Source organism: Rhineura floridana, chromosome 15 (assembly GCF_030035675.1).
Source record: "Rhineura floridana isolate rRhiFlo1 chromosome 15, rRhiFlo1.hap2, whole genome shotgun sequence".
Taxonomy (NCBI): Eukaryota; Metazoa; Chordata; class Lepidosauria; order Squamata; family Rhineuridae; genus Rhineura; species Rhineura floridana.
The window spans coordinates 24,844,452-24,865,723 of NC_084494.1; the positions used below are offsets into that span (position 1 = coordinate 24,844,452).

Consider the following 21,272-nt stretch of genomic DNA (forward strand, 5'->3'; position numbering starts at 1 on the left):
TATGTTGGCAAAAAGCTGGACTGCTCCTACTTCTTTCCCTGTATTAGGACTGGCAGATGCAATGCCAGCAGGCCACCTCAGTGGTATCATGTTTTGATGTCAGAACTAATAGACGTCTAATTGTTAGGAATTTATTAGGAAAATGTTAGGAAAGTGTGATTTGTTATTGTATTTTCATTGAAAGTTGTTATTGTTGCTTTTTAATTATGTTATTATCTTGTTTAATTTTTTTAAATTGTACTGTTTTTATTGATATGTATTTCTATGTTTGTGTTTATTTTTTGTAAGCCGGCTTGAGGGCCTATTGGCCAAAAGGTGGCATAGAAATAAGCCATAATATATACACATACATACACTCTCTCTCTCTCTCTCTCTCTCTCTCTCATGTTGAGTTTTACGGAGATGGCTTCTTAGTCAGATGTGGTGGTTTACAGACACAGATCTCATTTAGAGATCTGTGCCTATATACTCCCATTTATTTCTTTGCTTTAGTTATGCATTCTTCCACAGAAAAGCTCTCAGAGCAGGTTCCAATAAAATACTGTATTGAATGAAAAGCAGGGAAGGCATACAGATCGGCATTTGAAGAATGGCTGTGTGCTCCTGAATGCTTAGAGTCACTTCCATTGAACTCAGTGGGATTTACTTCCAAGGAAGCACACATTTTGTAAATAGATAGTTGAAGGTGACTTATGCCACAATCTCTGTCTTTACACTTCCTCCTCTAACTAATACAGGGCTTGGGAAGATTTCCAGACAAAGGGCCACATTCCTTCATGGGCAACCTCCTGGGGGCCACATGCCTGGGATGGATGAGACAACAGACAAAAGTGGACAGAGCGACGGATGTGACTCTTACCTTTCTAGAGTAGGCTACACACCAGCCATGCTGAAGTTGGACAAACACATCTTTCCACCCAGGCAAGCATCACTGTTCAGGGGAAGGACTGTAGCTCAGTGGTAGACCATTTGCTTTGCACGCAGAAGGTCCCAGGTTCAATCCCCGGCATCTCCAGGTAGGGCTGGGAGAGAACCCTGCCTGAAACCCTGGAGTGCTTCTGCCAGTCAGTGTAGACAATATTGAGCTAGATGGGCCAGTGGTCTGGCTTGGTCTAAGGCAGCTTCCAGTGATCCAGTTATTTCAAGAGTAGAATATTGCTCTGTTCCTTAGCGGAAAGATGTGGATTGCATATGAGAAACAATGTAATGTTAGCTTCCCATCATGACTATAGTGACAAATGACATGAGTGCTTCTAACCGCTTGGTACATTAAGGTCCGTTAATCAGGCCACAGGAACATAGGAAGCTGCATTATAATGAATCACACCAATGGTCCGTCTAAGCTCAGTATTGTCAGCATTGATTGGCAGCAGCTGTTCTGGGGATTCAAACGGGATTTCCCCAGTCTTCCCGTATACATGCCTGGATAGGCTTGTCTAAACAAAAATGTTTTAAGCAAACACCAAAAAGAGTTAAGCGAAGGCGCCTGCCTCTGCCTGATGTCAATAGGTAGGGAGTTCCAAAGAGTAGGTGCTGTCACAGTAAAAGAACCTGGGACCTCTACATGCAAAGCAGATTAATTTCAATGGGTCTACTCTGAGCAATAGTTGAATGCAGCCTGTTGTTTTCAGTGTGTGAAACTGCCAGGGAGTCTTGCACTGAAGGGCTGCACAGATATTGTCTAACTCGGGGATAGCCAAAGGGGTGCCTGACAACCATTCCCTGATCATGGGCCATGCTGGCTAGGGTAGATGGGAGTTGGACTCCAACAACATCTGAAGGGCACCAGGTTGGCTATATCTGTTCTAACTAAATGATCAGGTGCACCTGCCTTCAGGCGGGACCTTTTTCATCATGGCACCTTATCTTTAGAACACCCTCCATAAAGAGGACTGCCTGGCACCTTTGATACTTCCTTCACATAACAGCTGAAGGCTAAAAAGAATGGGTGGAAACTGCAGGAGTGCAGATTCCAGTGAAAGACTGGGGAAAGCTCCCTTACGATAAAAGCAGTTCAATAGACTGTGTCAGGAGGCGGTGGGTACCTCCTTTGCTGGAGGTATGTAGGCAGAGGCTGGATGCAGAGGAGGTGGGTGACCACTGGGACTGGCAGGGCGGAATGCAGGGAGGCCAACTAGGTGGAGCCAGAGCCAATGGCAGGAAGGGACAGAGCAAATATTAGAGCCAACTAATTCTGCTTTTGTCCCTATCTGTCTCCCTGCTGAGTCCTACAAGGTGCAACACGGAGACTGGTTGAAAGACAGAAGACAGGCAGATGGGAGCTGGCTGAGGACAGACTGAGATTGGTGGGGCAGTGCTCCATTTGCCCCAATGGACCAGCCTCCACTGGCTGGAAGGAGTGGGGAAACTTTGGCCCTCCAGATGCCACTGAACTACAACTCCCATCAGCCCTAGCAAGAACAACTGATGGCAGTGATGGCCATTGTAGTTCAACAGCATCTGGAGGGCCGCAGATTCCTCACACCTGCTCTAATTGCATCCTGTATTGTTGACCCTGCATTTGAGCAGAGAGTTGGACAAGTTGACCTCCTAAGTCTTTTCCACCTTGGGTAATGTTCTGATTCTAAAGCAGTTTATTTACCCAGGCATTTGCTGATTACAGTTTAATTGCTAATTTTTTATTACTAACTGCTTGTTTTTAATATGTAGACTATTTTATACTGCTTTAAAATTGTTAAAAAGATCATTTAGGGGTTGCCTTGAGATGGAAAAGCAGGATATCAATATTTTAAATGAAAGTTTTTTTTTAAGTGGTGGCATTTTTTAAAACTTTTTAAAAAAATTTATCTGTAGGGCTGCATGCTCACTTGGGTATAACTCCTGTTTTGAACTTTCTTCTAAATTGTTGCATTTATTGATTATTTGTACTGCTTTGCTTAGTGGCACTGTTATTGGCCAATATTATTATTATTATATTATATTATTACATTTGTATACCGCCCCATAGCCGAAGCTCTCTGGGTGGTTTACAACAATTAAAAACATTAAAAACAAATATACAAATTTAAAAACACATTTTTTAAAAAAAATTTAAAAACACATTTTAAAATGCCTGGGAGAAGAGGAGCCGCTCTGATCCCATTTAGAAAAGAACAAGAGATCAATTATTTTAAATAAAAATAAAATAAGCCATTTGAGAGAGCAAGTTCAAAGAATCTCAGTCTGTGTGTGCACTAAGTCTTAGTGTAACATTGTAATTTCAGGGAACAGGATTAAAATGTAACTGCAGTGTGTAGCAACCGTGGGTCTGTGGGACAAGCAGGGCAAAAAGAACATAGCACTAAGAAAGACAGTCAAATTGTAATTTTTTTAAAAAAAGAATTATTTGTGGCAGCCTCTTAAGGATTACAGTGTAATCCTGTATATATTTACTCAGAATAGTATCAAACAGTGCAATCCTACACATGCTTACTAGGAGCAGTTGTGGTTGGTGCCCATTGGGACTGGTAGGGGGGAAGGCAGGGAGACTCAGGCTGCCAACACACCATACAGTTAAAGCACATGACTTTCCCCCAAAGAATCCTGGGAACTGTAGTTTACCACTCACAGCACTACAATCCCCAGCACCCTGAACAAACTACAGTTCCCAGGATTCTTTGGGGAAAGTAATGAGCTTTAAACTGTAGGTGGAGCCAGAGCAGATGACAGAGCCACCCCCTGACTTTTAAGAAGTGAAGCAGCCCCATTAAACCAATGGACCAGCCTCTATTGTTCGGAAGCAAGTGCTACTGAATTCAATAGAACTCCTTCTTGGGGGACATGGTTAGGATTGTGCTGTTAGCATCTTTCAGCCTGATCGTATGTTACCTGTGAGCTCAGTGGTAAATTGAGTTCATTGGGGTCTGGTATTGTGGGGAGGAGAGCCTGGCTGGGAGTCCAGAGTCTGTGAGTTCAAATCCCCGCTCGTGTCTCCTGGGTGTTAAGGGCCAGCTAAATATCACCCCACAGTGAGTGGCTCAGGGGTTACGTGCCCTGCCACCTGTGCAGCCGTGGGCAAGCTGCATAGTTCCAAGGAGCCCAGTTGCCCCCCAGCTGGTAGTTGTGGACAAGGCAGGGACTGGCTTGTGCAGCTGTGGCAAGCTGAGCAGGCCCTAGCCAGCTGAGGAGGACTAGCCTCAGAGGGAGGCAATGGTAAACCTCCTCTGAATACCTCTTACCATGAAATTCCTCTTCATAGAACATAAGAACATAAGAAGAGCCTGCTGGATCAGGCCAGTGGCCCATCTAGTCCAGCATCCTGTTCTCACAGTGGCCAACCAGGTGCCTGGGGGAAGCCCGCAAGCAGGACCCGAGTGCAAGAACACTCTCCCCTCCTGAGGCTTCCGGCAACTGGTTTTCAGAAGCATGCTGCCTCTGACTAGGGTGGCACAGCACAGCCATCACGGCTAGTAGCCATTGATAGCCCTGTCCTCCATGAATTTGTCTAATCTTCTTTTAAAGCCGTCCAAGCTGGTGGCCATTACTGCATCTTGTGGGAGCAAATTCCATAGTTTAACTATGCGCTGAGTAAAGAAGTACTTCCTTTTGTCTGTCCTGAATCTTCCAACATTCAGCTTCTTTGAATGCCCACAAGTTCTAGTATTATGAGAGAGGGAGAAGAACTTTTCTGTATCCACTTTCTCAATGCCATGCATAATTTTATACACTTCTATCATGTCTCCTCTGACCCGCCTTTTCTCTAAACTAAAAAGCCCCAAATGCTGCAACCTTTCCTCATAAGGGAGTCGCTCCATCCCCTTGATCATTCTGGTTGCCCTCTTCTGAACCTTTTCCAACTCTATAATATCCTTTTTGAGATGAGGCGACCAGAACTGTACACAGTATTCCAAATGCGGCCGCACCATAGATTTATACAACGGCATGATGATATCGGCTGTTTTATTTTCAATACCTTTCCTAATTATCGCTAGCATGGAATTTGCCTTTTTCACAGCTGCCGCACGCTGGGTCGACATTTTCATCGTGCTGTCCACTACAACCCCGAGGTCTCTCTCCATAAGTTGGAATCCATAAGTTGGAATCACCTTGAAGGCAGTCCATTGCATTGCATTGCAGCCTTGCAGTGCCATCTGCACACGTCTATTCAGAAGTTAGTCTTACTGAGTTCAATGGGGCTTATTTGTGGATAAGTGGATATTAAGGCTTTTATTAAAAAAAAGGCTTCATGCTTTAACACTTGAGTTAGCAGTGTCTGACATCTGGTAAACTCTTTCTGACTGGTCTTTGGTGACATTAGCCAGAGTTAGGAAGCACTATTTTGAAAATGTATTGGGAAAAAATACGCACCCCGCCAAGCCCTGCCCTGCCCCGCCCCCCCAAAATTGGGACTATTCCACCTCTTAGGTATAGCTCCACTATAAACATACATTGGTTGATTTTATACCAATTAAGCAATCACGGTTTCCTTTAAAGGATCATGGGAATTGGAGTTTGGGGCTGAGGATTTTCTTGCTTATTTATTATTTATTTAACAAAATGTATGTACTGCTTGATTGTAACAAACCTCAAAGTGGTTTACATTAAAAAACCACAACATTAAAAGTATAATCAAAAGACAGTTAAAAACATTTCCAAAACTAATGACAACCCACAATAGGCTTTTATGAATGAAAATGTTTTAAGCAGACACCAAAAAGTGTAAAGCGAAGGCACCTGGCTCTGCCTGATGTCAATAGGCAGGTAGTTCCACAGAGTAGGTGCTGTCATACTAAAAGATTGATTTCTTACAAGTGCAGAAAAAGTATTATATGGCACCTGTAACAGTGCCAGAACTGCAGATCGAAACCATGGAGAGGACACATATGGGGTAAAGAGATCCCACAGGTAAACTGGTCCCCAGTTGTTATAAAGTTTATCTACTTCCTCTGGACGGGAAAGCTGGTACTGTTTCTTCTGTAATCTTGTTCTAAACCCATGCCTCGCTACATCATCAGGCTAGGCCTATATGCATGCAGTCTCTATCTTCCGACACAGCCTCAAATCCTACAAATGCGGCCTCCAGAGGTGCAGTCCATTGTAGCATCTTATTCGACTATCCCCTGTAGCCCAAGACAGAGAGATATATACGTTTCAACATGACGGTTGACAGGTCTGGGAGTTGGCTGATCCTTTGAAAATGAAACCCACTAGTAAATGTTTCAGCTTGTTCAAAATACTGCGTTTCTCCGACGCAATAATTCGGAGGCATGGAGAAAATGAAAGCCTCTCTGCCCCTCCCCCCGTACGCATGTCTATCCCTCGTTCTCGTAATATTTTGTGTATCCAACAGTGTGATAAAGATTCTGCGTTGAGGTTTATCTGCTTCTTCGGGACGGGAAAGGTGCTACTGATTCTTCCGTCGCTTCATTCTAAATTCTCGCTACATCAGCAAGGTAGACCTGTTTGCATACGTTCTCTGTTTCACTCACACAGCTTCAAATCATACAAATGCACAAGAGTGCTAACTTGGCGGCATCCAGAGTTTGCCGAGTTCATCACATCGCACCAATTTTTTATTTTGCTTAGGCTGGAGTTCGCGCGCTATCTTCATTCATTCTTCTCAAACTTTGGCAACTTTGAAGCGCAGAGCCGGATGCGACGTGTAGACTTGCGTCTCTTCACAGCATGAATCTGTCAAGTGGAGAATGAGGAGGGGGAACTGTCTGAGATTCTAAATTCTTCGCGCCTTCTTACAGAGTCCTGGTGACGCTTTGCAGAACACTGTTTCTAAACACTGCTTGCTATGGCAGAGCGCCTTTTATTTATTGCCCCGTCTGGGATTTCTACAAGTGAGAGTACTCTACGGGCCGCGCCGTCCAGTAGATGGAAGAGCCACAGACTACAGCTCCCATTGTGCATTTTACACGGGGCCAGGCCTCGCACTGTATGCTGGGAATCGTAGTCTTGCTGCCGCGCCTTAATTCTCACCCTGAACACGAAGGAGGTTAATTCCTTATGCTCTCTTTCAGCCCCCCCTCTTGCAACATTTCACGGGTTCTGTCGCAAATAGCCGCCTCGGGCCTTAAAGCTCGGATTAAATCCGAACCTTATCCCTCAGGTATACAAGCAGATCCCCAGACCCACTCGACTCCTGTGGGAACAACCATTACAACCGACTCAATCGCCCACCATGACGGAGGACGGCTTAACTCAGGTGTGGCGCCTCATGGGAGACGTAGTCTCTCCCTTTTGCCCACTACGCTTTATGCCACAGGGTTCTCTCCGTAGAGGACTCTTCTTCCCATAATGCACGGCGGCGGCAGAGGGCCACTTCCGGTCCGCGGCGCCCGACGGGAACAGCGGTCCCTTTCCCTCGCGACCTCCCTCTATGTGCACGGCAAAGCTGCCCGCCGAGAGACTCGGCCTCCCAAGCTGCACCGCGCTCGGCGCTGAAGGCTCTTGTGGAGGATTGTTATTGTGGCGGCCCGGCCCCCCTAGGCTCCTCTCAGTGTTTAAAGATGGCGGCGGCGGCTGCTGCTGCGACGGGAGGCGGTGGCAGCGGCTCCTCCTCCTGGACCTCGGTGCCGAGGGGCCGCTTCCCCGGTCGGCCTGGCGGGTGCCGCGCACGGGGCGCAGGGGCCGGGAGTCGCGCGCGGGTGTCGCTGCTGGCGCCGCGGCTGCTGCTGTGGCCTGCTTCGGGGGACGGAGAGCGGGCCGCGTCGGCGGCAGCAGCAGCGGCGGCGGCGGCGGCGGGGGACACCACCCTGGGGAGCCTCCTGGGCCTCAGCCGGAGCTGGCGCCGCCTGCAGGGCCTGCTGGGTGACAGCAGCAGCAGCAGCGAAGAGGAGCCGGTGAGATTTCCTGCAGCTGGTGCTGAGCTTGGCCCCTGTGACAGGGAGGGAAGGTGGCTGTGGCACTGCCGCAGCGCGCGCTCCCTGTGCTATGGGGTGGGGTGAGCCCCTATGAGGCTTGTGGCGCCGATTGCGCCCGTGCCATGGGGCTGAGGTGGTAAGTGGGGCAGGAGTATCGAAGTCGTCCTCCGCCTCCTCATCCATCTCGTTCTCCAGACCTGGACCTTAGGCTGGCCTTGATTCCCATTGCTCGTTCCTGGGCTGAGCTTAGATGCCTTTATCCAACAGGAGCTCGTGTTCTTGGTTGTGGGGAGTGGGTGGATTCAACTGGTTTGTTCTAGTAGGGAAGGGGAAGCTTGTGGCTGATGTGATCCCTGTTATGTAGCTCATCTGCAAGCAGGGCAGGATCACTGGAGTCCTGTCAGGAGTTGGAGTCAAAGCTGGCCTTAAATCCCGGGCTCTGCTTCCTGGGCTGAGCTTACAGGCCCTTCCCTGACAGGAAATCGTGTAACGGGGTAGTGTTGTTGGTGGGGATCCAGCTGATTTGTGATGATGACCTGGGCCTTTCAGTAGGGAGATAAGGTCATCTGACGGCACACATGGTGATCCTGTAGGGCCCATCCTCACCAGCCATGTGGGATTTAAGGCTGCAGACCTCAGTGTGCATGTGTAAACCCTATGGAAACTGATGAGACTATTTCCAGGCAAACACACCCAAGATTGCACTTGACAAGGGGGAATCGGCTTGACTTAATGTTGTAGGGGTGCTGTCAGAACCTGCTTCTCCTTTGTGTGCAGTCTTCTCTTTCAGGCGTGGTGGGGTAGTCATGGTGAACAAATGCTGCTGTCCTTTGGGGGAGAGACAGGAAGGTTTTCCTGTGCACTTCTCTGTGGTTCACATACAGCTGCTTCTTCAGTAGGTGCTTTTAAACTGTAAGGTGGTTTTGGAAGGAAGGGCCCAGTCTGTGGCCTAGGTGTGTGTGTGGTGTAATCAAACATATGGCTCTTTTGTTCCTACCTTGGCCCTCGAAAGCTGATCTTCTGACCGCTTAGTCACCTGCCATGCTGTCTCCTTCTCCATCCTCAAGTCATGTTTTCTAACCCTGCCTATGCAGCATTATACAATTTGGAGAAACTAGCCTAACCAGAGACGGCCTTTGCCATACAGCTTCTTCCAGCAATTTGGGGAGGTAACTTCAACTCTTGGAAGGTTTGAAGCTGCATTGAAGTAAATGGTTGCTACTTGACAGGGGGAAATCGATAGAACTGTGATGGAAGGCTTGTGTTGGAAGAATGGATTGGCTCGGGTTTTTCTAGGTGGGGAGGATGGGTGTTTGGATGACTCTACGGTTCCAGGAGAAATCTGCTAGAAAGGAGTGTAAAGAAATGTCAAGAAAGGAGGCAATTACGGCTGGCCGATGCTGTTGCTTGTTTTTAACTGTTCACTCACAACTTGTTCTGCAGTTGTTGTATGTCTCTCTGAGTGTCTTGCAAAAGAGAATTAAAAGTTAAATTCCTGTAGCATGGGACACATTTAGCAGAGGCTGAGAGTGAAACTGAGGTAAGAGGCAAGTTCTCGGCTAGCTGATTGACTAACTAGTATCTGAGCTGTATTTAAGCAACTGTTACATTTTGAGCTTTTGCTCTTTCTTTAAGTAGCAGTTAACTAAATTTCAGGTCCAGGTTTTCTGCTGAAGGTTTTCAGTTTCAGTTTTGGAAGACTTGTATCCTGTAAGTCTGGCTACTACTGTCACAAGCTGGAAAAGCCTGGCTTCCAGAATTCAGCACCTTCTCTGTCAATGAGATCTGGACGAAGTTGACATTGATTACCTGTTTTGTAATTGGGAAAGTGATGCCCTGTATGTGTGTTGCTAACATGCGGGGGGGCTATTGCCTTCAAGAGAAGTACTGGTATTGCAATGGGATGACCTTTTCAGTGCTGCTGAGCCTGTTTCCATACACTTTTATGCTGTGTGTCCAGGCACAGCTAATAGGTGTGCCCGATTTCAGGCAGTGTGCAAACAAATTGCCAGTCTGGGTCTGTTGTCTATGATTTATGGAACAGCATAAGGAAACAGGAAGACTGTATTTTGCTGTAAGTTGTTACTTTGGCCTAGCTTGCCATTGGGTGGTAAATCTGCTGTGTGGTGGCAGGCAGCTTGTTTGAATCTCTATATTAAGAAAAAACAAATATGGTCTTGTATAGAAAACTTGGATGTTTGGAGGAAAGATTCAACCCTTGCCTTTTCCTTGGCATGCTAGTTTTCTATGTGGCAGGACGTTGTGTGTGTTTGTAGGAGCATTCTGCCATGTGAACCCCCACCTGCACTATGAAGTGTTTGGGATGGACCACAGGTTTACCACCACCTTTGTGTTGCAGGCATCACATCAGACTAGGCCTTTACAGGTTGTCTTTTTATTGTTGCTGTTGCTCAGAGGATGACCCAGGATGATAATTTCTAAGTGGTAGATTTTGGTCCCCTTGCAGATTAAAGAAGCCTGGAAGTGTCTAGCACAGCCTTTCCCAACCGGTGTGCCTCCAGATGTTGTTGGACCACAATTCCCATCTTTCCTGATCATTGGCAATGCTGGCTGAGGCTGATGGGAGTTGTGGCCCAACAACATCTGGAGGCACACTGGTTGGGAAAGGCTGGACTAGCATCTAGTTTTCTAGAAGATGCTAAAGGAAGTGTGGGGAACCTTTGGGCCTCCAGATATTGCTGAACTACAATTCCCACCAGCCCTAGCAAGCATGTCTTATGGCCAGAGATGATGGGAATTGTAGTTCACAATATCTGGAGGGCCAAAGTGTCCCAACACCTGCACTGGAGGGACAAGTCCTGACAGAAGACAAAATAAAATTTAAAGCAGGCCTTAAGTTGAGAGGTTTGAGAACTATTTGGCAAAGATCAGGGCTTCTTAGAATGGGATGGTCTATTTTCTAGGGACACCTGAGACGCTTGTATCGGAGAAGGATGGGGGTGGCGGCCCAAGCTAAAAAAGCTTCTTACTTGACCTGGCTGCTAGAAACCTGGCTAAAAGCACACAAGGGCAAATAGTGACCAGAGATTTATGCTGTGAGGCCTGGAAAGATTTTGGCGGGATGGGCAAGAATGCACTGGAAGGGAGTGGCTTCATCCTGTGTAGTAGGGCTTGATGAAAATCACTTGGGTAATTGGGGTTAAATTAATCTCTTACTCGTGATGTGGCTGTATGTCCCCAGTGAACATGGCCAAATACATAGACCAGAACTGGGCAATCCATGGCCCTCCAGATGTTGCTGGACTCCAACTCTCATCAGCTCCAACTGGTATGGCCAGTGGCTGGGGTGAATGGGAGTTGTAGTGTAGCAACATCTGGAGGGTCACAGGCTGCTAACCCTGGCACAGACACTACTAACTGTAGTCCTCCAGTGCCTGTTGGGTTGTGGTTTTTGAGGGCATTCCAAGGAATCTTGATCTGGGTTTCTCAGTAGTAAGATCAGTGGTTGCTTATAGGTTTTTCTGAAAGATAGGTTTCCCACCACCACTGATTGTAATGTAAACTGTGCAACCACAAGGGAGTGTTGGATGCATTTTAGGGTGCGCACTTGGTCCATTTGGGACAGGGGTGGGGAACCTCTAGCCCAGGGGCCAAATGTTGCCTTTCAAGCCCTTGAACTCTCCCCTGGCCATACCTCCTCCTGGTCCTGCTTTGCACTCTCCTTGAGTATGTTTTGCCTGGTTGGAATATGTCATTGAACTCTGATCATGTCTCTTGCTTGCCTGGATGGAGAATAGAAATGGAACTGTGAGTGTGAAGACATTAGCCTACTGTACAAAGGGAAAATTTATATTCATTGCTCTGCCCGCTTTTGTCTGGCCCACCCACCACTGGCATGCCCCCCCCCAAATGTTGCCCAGAAGGGTGTGCAGGCATCTGGCTGAAAAAAGGTTCCTCACCCCTGATTTAGGGCAGCCATGACACCCTAAATGGACACTTTGTGTAAACGGAGTACACCACAGAATGCACTCCAGAATCTTCTGCAATGCACAGGTGATCCTGAGCAGACAAATTAATGCCAAAAGAAAATCTGGAAGCCACTTATTGCTTTGGCAATAAGAATTGGTCACAGTGTTTAGAAAATGTGGGACTTGTATGCTGCCTGATGACAAAGGAGATGTAAACTGGGAATAACAGCTGAGGTTGCTTTTAAAACACCCTCTAATTTACAGGCAGTGCAGAGAAGAGCAGATCCCTTCATCGTGTCTACAGCTGGGCATAAAATCACCGGCTTCTCCTGCAAGTATAGGTAATCCCTACAATATGAGCACTAAGAATTCCACCCCCAAACCCCCAAAACCAATCAAATACTAATGGTAAAAGAATAGCAGCGTTGAAGTGTTTACACATATATTTCCCCTTGTTGAGTATGGAAGCACATAAAGAGCCTATATTTTGTGCTTCCACAGTTGGTTAAATAACTAACCTCCCAGGAGTGAATACTACCAATGGCAATTGAACCCCCTGCCTTTCTTTATACTGTCTGTGACCCCTTGCCACTGGTAATGTACAAGCATCTTTGCTTCTCTGGTGCACGCAACAGCGATTGCATGACCTATGCCAGATCCAGGTATATTTCACATTTCCACAGAACAGCTATACATCGGTGGCACTAGGCATTCTGAGGATAGCAGCTTTCTTGTTTTGCATCACTTGTGGTAGCTGAGAAAAGATAAAAAATGTGTTAGCTGTGGAAGGCTCAAACCAAAAGGAGCTGTGGGCAGGATTTTTTTTCAGTAATTGAATGGTTAGGGTTGCTTTGTTGTCCATAGCTCATTGCTAAGATTGCCTGTTATCCAATCTGACTACTCATTCTCTCCATGCCTCTGCAACTTTCACAGCTCTTCCTTTTGTTGTGCCAACAGAATTCTTACAAATACCTTTTTTTAAAGTTATTTCTTGGAAGTAGAATAAATGATGCCAGGTACTTACTGGACAGATTACATCTGCAGGCTTGCAAATATTTCCACGATAGTGGCTAGCCCACTAAAGCTGATCTTGTTTACATGCTCCCCTATGTTAGCCAATTGTGTAAAGAATTCAACTTAAAAGAAAAAACACTTTACTAATTTGCAAAATTTTCCTGTCTGGTCATGTGGAGAAAGTTCTTACTTGTCACAGATGACCAGGCAAGTCTTTTACAAACCTGTTCCATTGGCCTGTTCTGAGAATAGAGTTTGTGTCATAGACCTGCACGTTTCTACAGCAGTCTTCCCCAACATGGTGTCTTCCCCTCCTAACGTTCTGGATGTACAACTTCCATCACCCCTGACTGTTGGCCATTCTGGCTGGGATTGATAGGAATTGTAGTCCACTACATCTGGTAGGCATCAGGTTGTGGAAGGCTGTTCTGCTGGTAGTAACTACTGTGGTGCTTGATAATGTGAATGTTACAGTAAGGAGTTAATTATGCTTGGTATAGCAGCCCATATTATGACCAGGATCAGAAATGGCCAGGCTTTTGAGGTTGAAGGGTGTCTTAATGGCATTCTTCCTTGCAGCCAGGTAAGACCTAGCTTTAATTACCTGTTCCTCTGAGTAGCATTGTATCAGACAGACACATGGGAACTGGTAGGAAAAAGTGCTGAAATAAAGATGTTTTTTCAAAAGTTGGGAAGCCATTTGGTAACCTATACCAACAGTGTAATGCTGGCACATTTAGACAGACCCTTTCTATCTCTGTTTAAAACATCCTAGGATAACCCTCACAAAGTATCAGGGTGGTTGGTTCATCTTCTTGCTGTTGTTAAGATCTGGTTCAGATGGTCAGCAGGAGGCGTTGTGCAGCCTGTCCCGGCTTGGGCATGCATGTGGGTGATAGCGTGTTTGGAAGCATCTTTACATAATCTCCTTACTGTTCCATCAGGGAAAGAGGCTAGATGAGCTGTCTACCCTTGGAGTGCCAGTTGCATGTGTGCAAGAAGATCTCACCACACTGGTGCATTTAAATGTGTAATATCTCTGTGACGGTAGAGTCTCATGAACCCAGTCCTGCATGTCCTGTGATCTATGAACAATGTGACCTTCACACCATGAACTGTGCAGTTAGCTATTCCTACAGTAAAGCTGTCCATCCCATTAAATAAATGTTGGCTGATTAATCAGATGAGTTTTAGTTGGTTAATAGATTAAAATCAATCCCAGGAAATGGTCTGATGAGGGCATATGATGACACAGCCACCTTGCTGGAACTAAACTGCCTGGGAACGTCACGTATGTTGCCTTGAATTCCATGATGGAAGGAAGGCAGGATACAAATGCTCTAAAATAAAATAAAAATCTACATAAGTTTGCATGTGAGCAAAGCAGTAGAATGCAACAATAAGCATATTTCCTCTGTTTCTAGATGATGCGCATGCATGTGTTGCAGCAGGTGTTCTGGGAGAGGTGTTTTTGTCTCCCACAGGAAGAAATCTTGTGACACCTTGAAGGCTAACAAATTTATTATGTAAATGCTTTTGGGGACTAAAGTCCATCAGATCATGAAGTATAGCTGTGATTATGTGCCATTTAAATAACGTGTTATTTAGATCATATCCACATCATAAATTTAAAGCACATTTATACTGCTGTAACAGTCATGGCTTCCCCCAAGGTTCCTGGGAACTGTAGTTTTTCCCTCACAGAGCTACATTTTTTTATTTAACAAAATTTATACACTGCTTGATTGTAAAAAAACCCTCTAAGCGGTTTACGGAAAACATTAAAAATTATCAATAAAAGAATTTAAAACAAGTAATTAAAACATTTTAAAAACAATTAAAACAGTAACTGGCTAAAAAGATTGAAACTCATCTATTCCCATCACCCTTAATAAACTACAGTTTGCAGGACTCTTTGGGGGAAACCATGTCTTTTAAATGTATGGTGTGCATATGACCTTGGCTTACTAATGCCAGGAAGTTTGCATTATTGCCACTCTGTTTTGTTAATGGTCACTGTAACTATTTTGTAATTGTCTCTATTCTTTATGCATTTTATTATTTCCTTCTAGATTCACTCCTCTCCCTCCCCCAATATATGTGCATATATGTCTGCCAATTTTAGATTATACTTCATGCATCTTGACTAAGTGGATTCCAGTCTATGAAAGCTTATGCCATAATAAATTCATTAGTCTATAAGGTGCCACATGACTCTTCATTTTTTAAAATTTTATTTTAACACAGGTACCCTTCTAGAAGCAGGAAGGAATGCTTCCTTTAATATTGTGCTTGCCAACTGCATTTTTTTATGAATAGTATTAAAATAATCATGTTAAAATGAATTTGCTCAGTTAATTGGGGGCACCTTTTTAGTCGGTTCATCAGATCCATTTCAAATGTTTTAATCAAGCACTGCAGCCTCAGTGAGTCTTATTTATAAATAACACACACAACCAGCATACCTGTCATAGAGATAGGTGGGTTTGCTGTATGGAAGGAGAAGTCGACTTGCCAACCTGGCAGTGATTGCTTGGCCACCCAGGGTTGGAGGTGTCCTTACTACAGGGGTGGGGAACCTCAGGCCTGGGGGTACTCTACAGGCCTCTCTATCTGGCCCTCAGGCGTTTCCCTAGGCTATGATTTCTCCTTAGGACAACTTTTCTCAATATTTGTGTCCTTGGATGTTGCTGGACTACAATTCCCATCAGCCCCAGCCTGTATGGCCAATGGTCAGGAATGATGGGAATTGTCATCCAGCAACATCTGGGGACTAAAAGGTTGGGAAAGGCTGCCCTAGGACATACCCTTCATTAGTCCTACTCCACTCCCCCCTCAAGTGCTTATTCAGATAAGCACTTGAGGGGGGAGTGGAGTAGGACTAATGAAGGGTATGTCCTAGGGCAGCCTTTCCCAACCTTTTAGTCCCCAGATGTTGCTGGATGACACAGGTTTGCTCTACATATGAGTAACACATGAATAGGGCTAGTCTGCCTGATGTCTGGTTCTTTAGACCATGCATGTGTAGGCAGGCAGGCCCAACTGCCGTCAAAGTTGTATAATGGGTGGGGAACCTTTTTGGCTTAGTGGGCCAGATCTTTATCTACCAGTGGTAGAACATCTGCCTTGCATACAGAAGGTCCTAACTCCCCAACATCTCCAGTTAGGGCTGGGAGAGCCTTCTGCCTGAAACCCTAGAGAACTGCTGCCAATCAGTGGAGACAGCTACTGAGCTGGATGGATCAATGGTCTGTTCAGTATAAGGCAGCTTCCTGTGTACACTTATTCTCCTCACAGAGCTACAATCTCCAAAGTGGTTTAACAGTCTGTCTCTCTTCCCAAGGAACTCTGAGGATTGTAGCTCTGTGAGGGCATTAGGGATCTCCTAACGGTGCTCAGCATCCTTAACAAACTACAGTTCCCAAAATTCTTTGGGGGAAGCCATGACTGTTAAACTGGTATAACAATGCTTTAAATGCATGATGGGGTTGTGGCCCTAGTCCCAGTTGTATTCTCATATAAATGGATGGCAGCCATTCATTTTCAGGGTGGGGGAGTAAAAAGGTATAAAATGGGATCACAAAAGTTGCTAAACCTTGCCAGGTGATCCAGCTACTAAGGATAAAGTCTGTGCTTAACTGCATAGTCCTATCCTAGTTTCTGTTTCTTGGTCAGAACAAACCAGATGCTATCACTGACATTTGTAAGCCTTTTTTTGGCTGAGGAATGGAACACGCATGTTTTAGATAAATAAATAAAAACGTGATGGAATATTGGGAACTAATTTTAATGGAGATTTTACGTAATGGTCATTGTGCTTTACATTGTGGTTCTCACAATTACCCTATGAAGCAGGCTGCTGTTATTCCTTATCTGCCCCCCCCCCAAGAGGTGGGGGAAGAAAAAGAAATAGAGACTGAGAAGCAGCACGACTCTTGCGTAGTGAGTTCTTGGCTCACAGGTGGGCAACCTGCGTCTCATGCAAGTAGCGGGGGGGGGATAAAAGAAACGTGGGACTGGCACAGAAAGAGAGAGAGGGGGGAGCCTATCCACTTTTGACTCTGGCCCCATCCACTGCCAGTATGCAGCCCCCAGCAAATTACCCTGGTGGAAATGTGTCTCTTAACTGGGGTGGGGAAACTGTTCTCTCCTGCCTTACCTGAACATGGGTTTGTTCTCGGCTGTCAGCTCAAACAAACTGAGAGTTTCAGAATGAAACCAGGAGTTCTATCTCGCATCATTGTAGAGAGTGGAGAAGAATAGTGAGGAAATGAAGATCTCTCTCAAATTGTGAGAATTTCACATTTCCTGAGGATTGTTCTCTATTGCAATAGTACACTGTGTGGTCTGCAGTGCTTCCCCCTTGACTGCTCCTAGAGGAAAAATGCTGAAAGCTCTTTCTAGAACAAGCAGTGACCAAATGCTGAATAATAAACTTTATTCCTTCTGCACTCCAGTACAGCTATACTCCATTCACAGTGGAGAGAAGAGATGAAGCATTTGCTAGGTAGGCATTGCTCGGTTTGTGCATTTGCCATGTCTAAATCACCATTGAACAGGAGCATCTAGAACAGAGATGGGGAACTTTTGGCCCTCCGTAGGTTGCTGGACTAACAGCTCCCGTCATCCCTGACCTTTGGCCAGGCAGAGTGGGGCTAATGGAAGCTGGAGTCCAACCACCTCTCGAGGGCCACAGGTTTCACAGCCCTGATCTAGAGCATATGCACAGCTTGCAGTGACTATCTAGTACCAGGATTGCTTCCCTTGTGTGTACACTTTCAAGAACAGCTGCACAGGAATGTAGAAGGAAATGAATTTGAATTTAGAAACCATTGAAATAACCACCCACTTTACAGCTGCCTATATAAAAGAATGTGAAGGTCTGCAAAGAATAGGCAAGTGGAATAGTGACTCCAGTGGGAATAGCGACTCCAGTGCTTCCCTGATGATCTTCTCCAAAACTTGTTGCACCCAAACTGGTGTACATCTGATTTCAGTACACTTTTGCTTGCCATATGTGCCCCACCTGCCTTTACCTCCAGCCTGTCCAGCAGCACCGTACAGTTCCCTCTGAAATGTGCCAATGTCTTTTGGACCTTCAGGAGTGCTCAACAGAAAATGGTGACATTTCTGGCTATTTCTGGGGGTTCTCATGGTTACTGAGGCCCAGATGAGGGGGCAGCACACCTGGAACTGCCTGTAGCACCCATAGCTCAGTGGTAGAGTATCTGCTTTGCTTGCAAAAGGTTCAGTCCCCAGCATTTCCAGGTAGGGCTGGGAGAGACCCGTCTGAAACCCTAGAGTGCCGCTGCCAGTCAGTATAGACAGTACTGAGCTAGATGGACCAATGGGTCTGACTCAGTATAAGGCAGCTTCCTGTGTTCCTCTGACTGTACTCTCCATATCCAAGGATGAGTCCAAAATGCACTCCATGTGGCCTTCCATGTCTGACTCGGCATTCCTTGTATAGATGTGGGCAAACTGATGCATAGTGCTTGGGTGTCTGTGCAGAGTCCAGTGTTGGCCAATTCGCTCCTTCATATACAGTGTGAATAGAGCGCATGCATTTAAAAGGCTGGCTTGCCTTGTAGTAATCGCAGAAGTGACATGTAGGGACTATTTTGATCCCTGCTCCTTTGGGTATTAATGGGGAAGCTGGCCATTTTGGACACATCTGCCATTCACAATAGATAAACACATGCTTTGGTGTCTGCTTCTCCATATGAAAACTGATGTTTGAAACAGCTCTGTGATGCAGACCTTTCTCATCAGGAGCTGCATTAGACAAATCTGACTGGCACTGAGTAACTCTACAGACTTTATTTTTGAACAAGTGTGTTGTTGCTGTGCCACTAACACATTTTTATACAGGTCTGCCCAGGTGTACTGTCTATTGTACACTGCCCTGGAATCTATTTGAATAAAGGGTGCCTTAGAAATGTTATGAATAATATCCCCCCGCTTTTCTGAAAGGTCATGCAGGCCAGGGAGGCATGGGAGGCATCCCAGAGTTATGCAATGGTGCAGGGGGAGGGGGGTTTAACCATGGCCACACTGGTGATCTGCTCTGAACATAGGGTTGGGTGGTGTCTGAGGTGAGAGTGACACCCACTTCCCGTGACCCCACTTCCGTCTCTCTTGCCTGGCAGGAGGAGTTCCTGGGCTTCCATTCAGAGGATGATGCCTCTCGGAGCTCACTGCGTGCTGCTCTGCGGTCTAAAAGAGGTAAGGGCTTCATTGCAGGTGCTTCTTGGTGGTTGTCTGGATCCTGTCTGGCAAACTGGGTAGTGGCCTGAAGCACCCACAGTCTCTGAAGACCCAGCAATAGCAACATAGAAGAACAGCACATAAAAAGCCCATTAAGAAATTCTGTTGAACAAAAACTAGTTTAGCCAGACTAAAAACACAAAACACCATGTTCTGCTGCCAGAGGGCCAAACTAATATTATGGTAGTACAATGTTTAGATAGTATGCTTCTCTCTTACCAAAAAGCAGAACACCCAGATCAACTTTACATCATGAAAATAAGCAGTGCAATGCCAGCAACAAAATACCTCTCAAAGTGCAAGTGAGAAAAATAAAGAATTACAGTATAAAAGCAGCAACCAAAGTACAATTTGGACAGCTCTGCTAAAACATCTGCACTGACTGCCCATGTGCTACTGGGCCAGGTTCAAGGTTCTTATGTTACTATACAAAGCCCTGACAACTCCAGTCCAGGATACCATAAGGACATCCTGAGCCCTTATATTCCAGCCCAATCGCTGAGATAATCCAGAGGAGCATTTTTAGTTGCCCGTGTTGCAGAGGCCCAACAGGCCTCAACCAGAAGTTGGGCATTTGGTGTCTCCGGTCCCATGCTGTGGAATACTCTTCCAGTAGAGATGTGGCAGGCATCCTCACGTTTGACTTTCAGGCATCTCTTGAAGACTTTTTATGCCAACAGGCCTATGCAGTTGTTTAAAATTTTCTCGAGCAGCCAGTTATGATTGCTCTGTACTGCTTGTCAAGGTTTTTTATGTTGCTGTATATCACCCTGATGATTTCTGAGAGGAGAGTATATAAATACTTTTATAAATAAATAAAATAAATAAATTTGAACTAAAACAGATACAAAGTTACATGTTATGAAATGTGGAAGGGATTTTGACAACTGTCTAAAATAAATAAAAGGAAGCGCAATGGCTCTCCATCAGGAGAATAGTCCAGAGCTGCGGCACCACCCCTGAGAGGACCCTGCCTTCCATGCTCACTCTGGTAGGATGATGGGAAGGGCTGCAGTAGAGTGTGTGCTTTCCATGTAAATGGGTCCCTGCTTAGTCCCTGGGATCTCCAGAAAGGATTTGAAAGCACTTCTGTCTGTAACTCCGGAGAGCCACTGCCAGCCAGCATCGATAATACTGAGCTAAGCAGACCAACAGTCTTGATTTGGTAGAAGGCAGCTTCCTGGCAGGGCCTCCAGGTCATACAATATATAAATGTGCTATTAACATAAAAGTGTAGTTTGGCCCTTAGGCAGCCCTCAAAAGCTAGCTAGAATGGCACTTCTGAAAGATGTAGCTCCATCTTTCATTTTTTCAAGGTGAGGCTGTTTCTAATCCTTGTATTTTTAAATTTGTATATTTGTTTTTAATGTTTTTATTGTTGTAAACTGCCCAGAGAGCTTTGGCTATGGGGTGGTATATAAATGCAGTAAAATAAATAAACAAACAAACAAACTAGACAGTGTGTGATAATTTGGGATTTAACCCCCCCCCCCAGACAAAGCATTATTTAATTACTTTAAATGTCAAGTTTTTTAAAGGGCTCTCAATGGCACATGAAAGTGGTATATATTTCAACCCAGGAGGAATAGATAGTTCAGGGCAATTCCATATAAGCACCATAGTTCTCCAGAAACTATACCAATGTATGGCACTTAATCACTGTAACCACCACCTCTTCTGATGTCACAGAGCCACCCCTGAATAAGTAGCTTCTCTGGTGAGGCTGAATCAAAAGTTTTTGGTATGTGGTCTGCTCGCTCACTCCAAGGATAACTAGGCATTGATGCTTGCTTGCATTTTATCCCCTCAACCCATTTCTCAGGTCCTTTCCATCTTTTGGTTGTGCCATTAGGCTTAGCTCAGTTGGGTTGGATGGCAATTACATGGCTGTATACCAGATACTAGGGCTGCCAAGTGATGAAACAATGTTATAGCTAATTCACCATCTGACTACTAACCAATTGATTTGATTGATTTAAGTTTTTAAAAATATGTGTATTATCACAGGTTCCACATAGGTGCCTTTTGGGAGATGCTGAAGGGAATCTGAGAAAACTGCAACTTTATTTATTTAACAAAATTTATAGACTGCTTGATTAAAAAAAAAACCCACTCCTCTAAGCGGTTTATATAAAATACGTTTAAGAAAATATCAGTAAAATCAACAAACTTTAAAAACAAGTAGACAGATGTAATAAAAATAAAATAAAATTACATGTCTGTGTAGGCTTGCCTAAACAAAAAAGCTTTC

At 45.3% G+C, this 21,272-nt stretch overlaps 1 protein-coding gene and 1 long non-coding RNA gene across 3 annotated transcripts in view; both read left to right on the forward strand.

Annotated features, from left to right (window-relative positions):
- Positions 1–2,477: 2,477 nt before the first annotated feature.
- On the forward strand, positions 2,478–7,187 carry LOC133370579 (uncharacterized). The gene is made up of 4 exons (XR_009759165.1): positions 2,478–2,570; positions 4,955–5,110; positions 6,290–6,392; positions 6,526–7,187. It is a non-coding gene; the product is annotated as an uncharacterized LOC133370579 (long non-coding RNA).
- Positions 7,188–7,330: 143 nt separating this feature from the next.
- Positions 7,331–21,272, forward strand: part of KMT2B (lysine methyltransferase 2B) — a 73,987-nt gene continuing 60,045 nt past the window's right edge. For both annotated transcript variants that reach the window (XM_061597073.1, XM_061597074.1), the window contains exons 1-2: positions 7,331–7,790; positions 18,904–18,979. In XM_061597073.1, the coding sequence (XP_061453057.1) occupies positions 7,458–7,790; positions 18,904–18,979 (409 nt within the window). In that variant the 5' untranslated portion in view covers positions 7,331–7,457. The remainder of the gene's footprint in view (positions 7,791–18,903; positions 18,980–21,272) is intronic.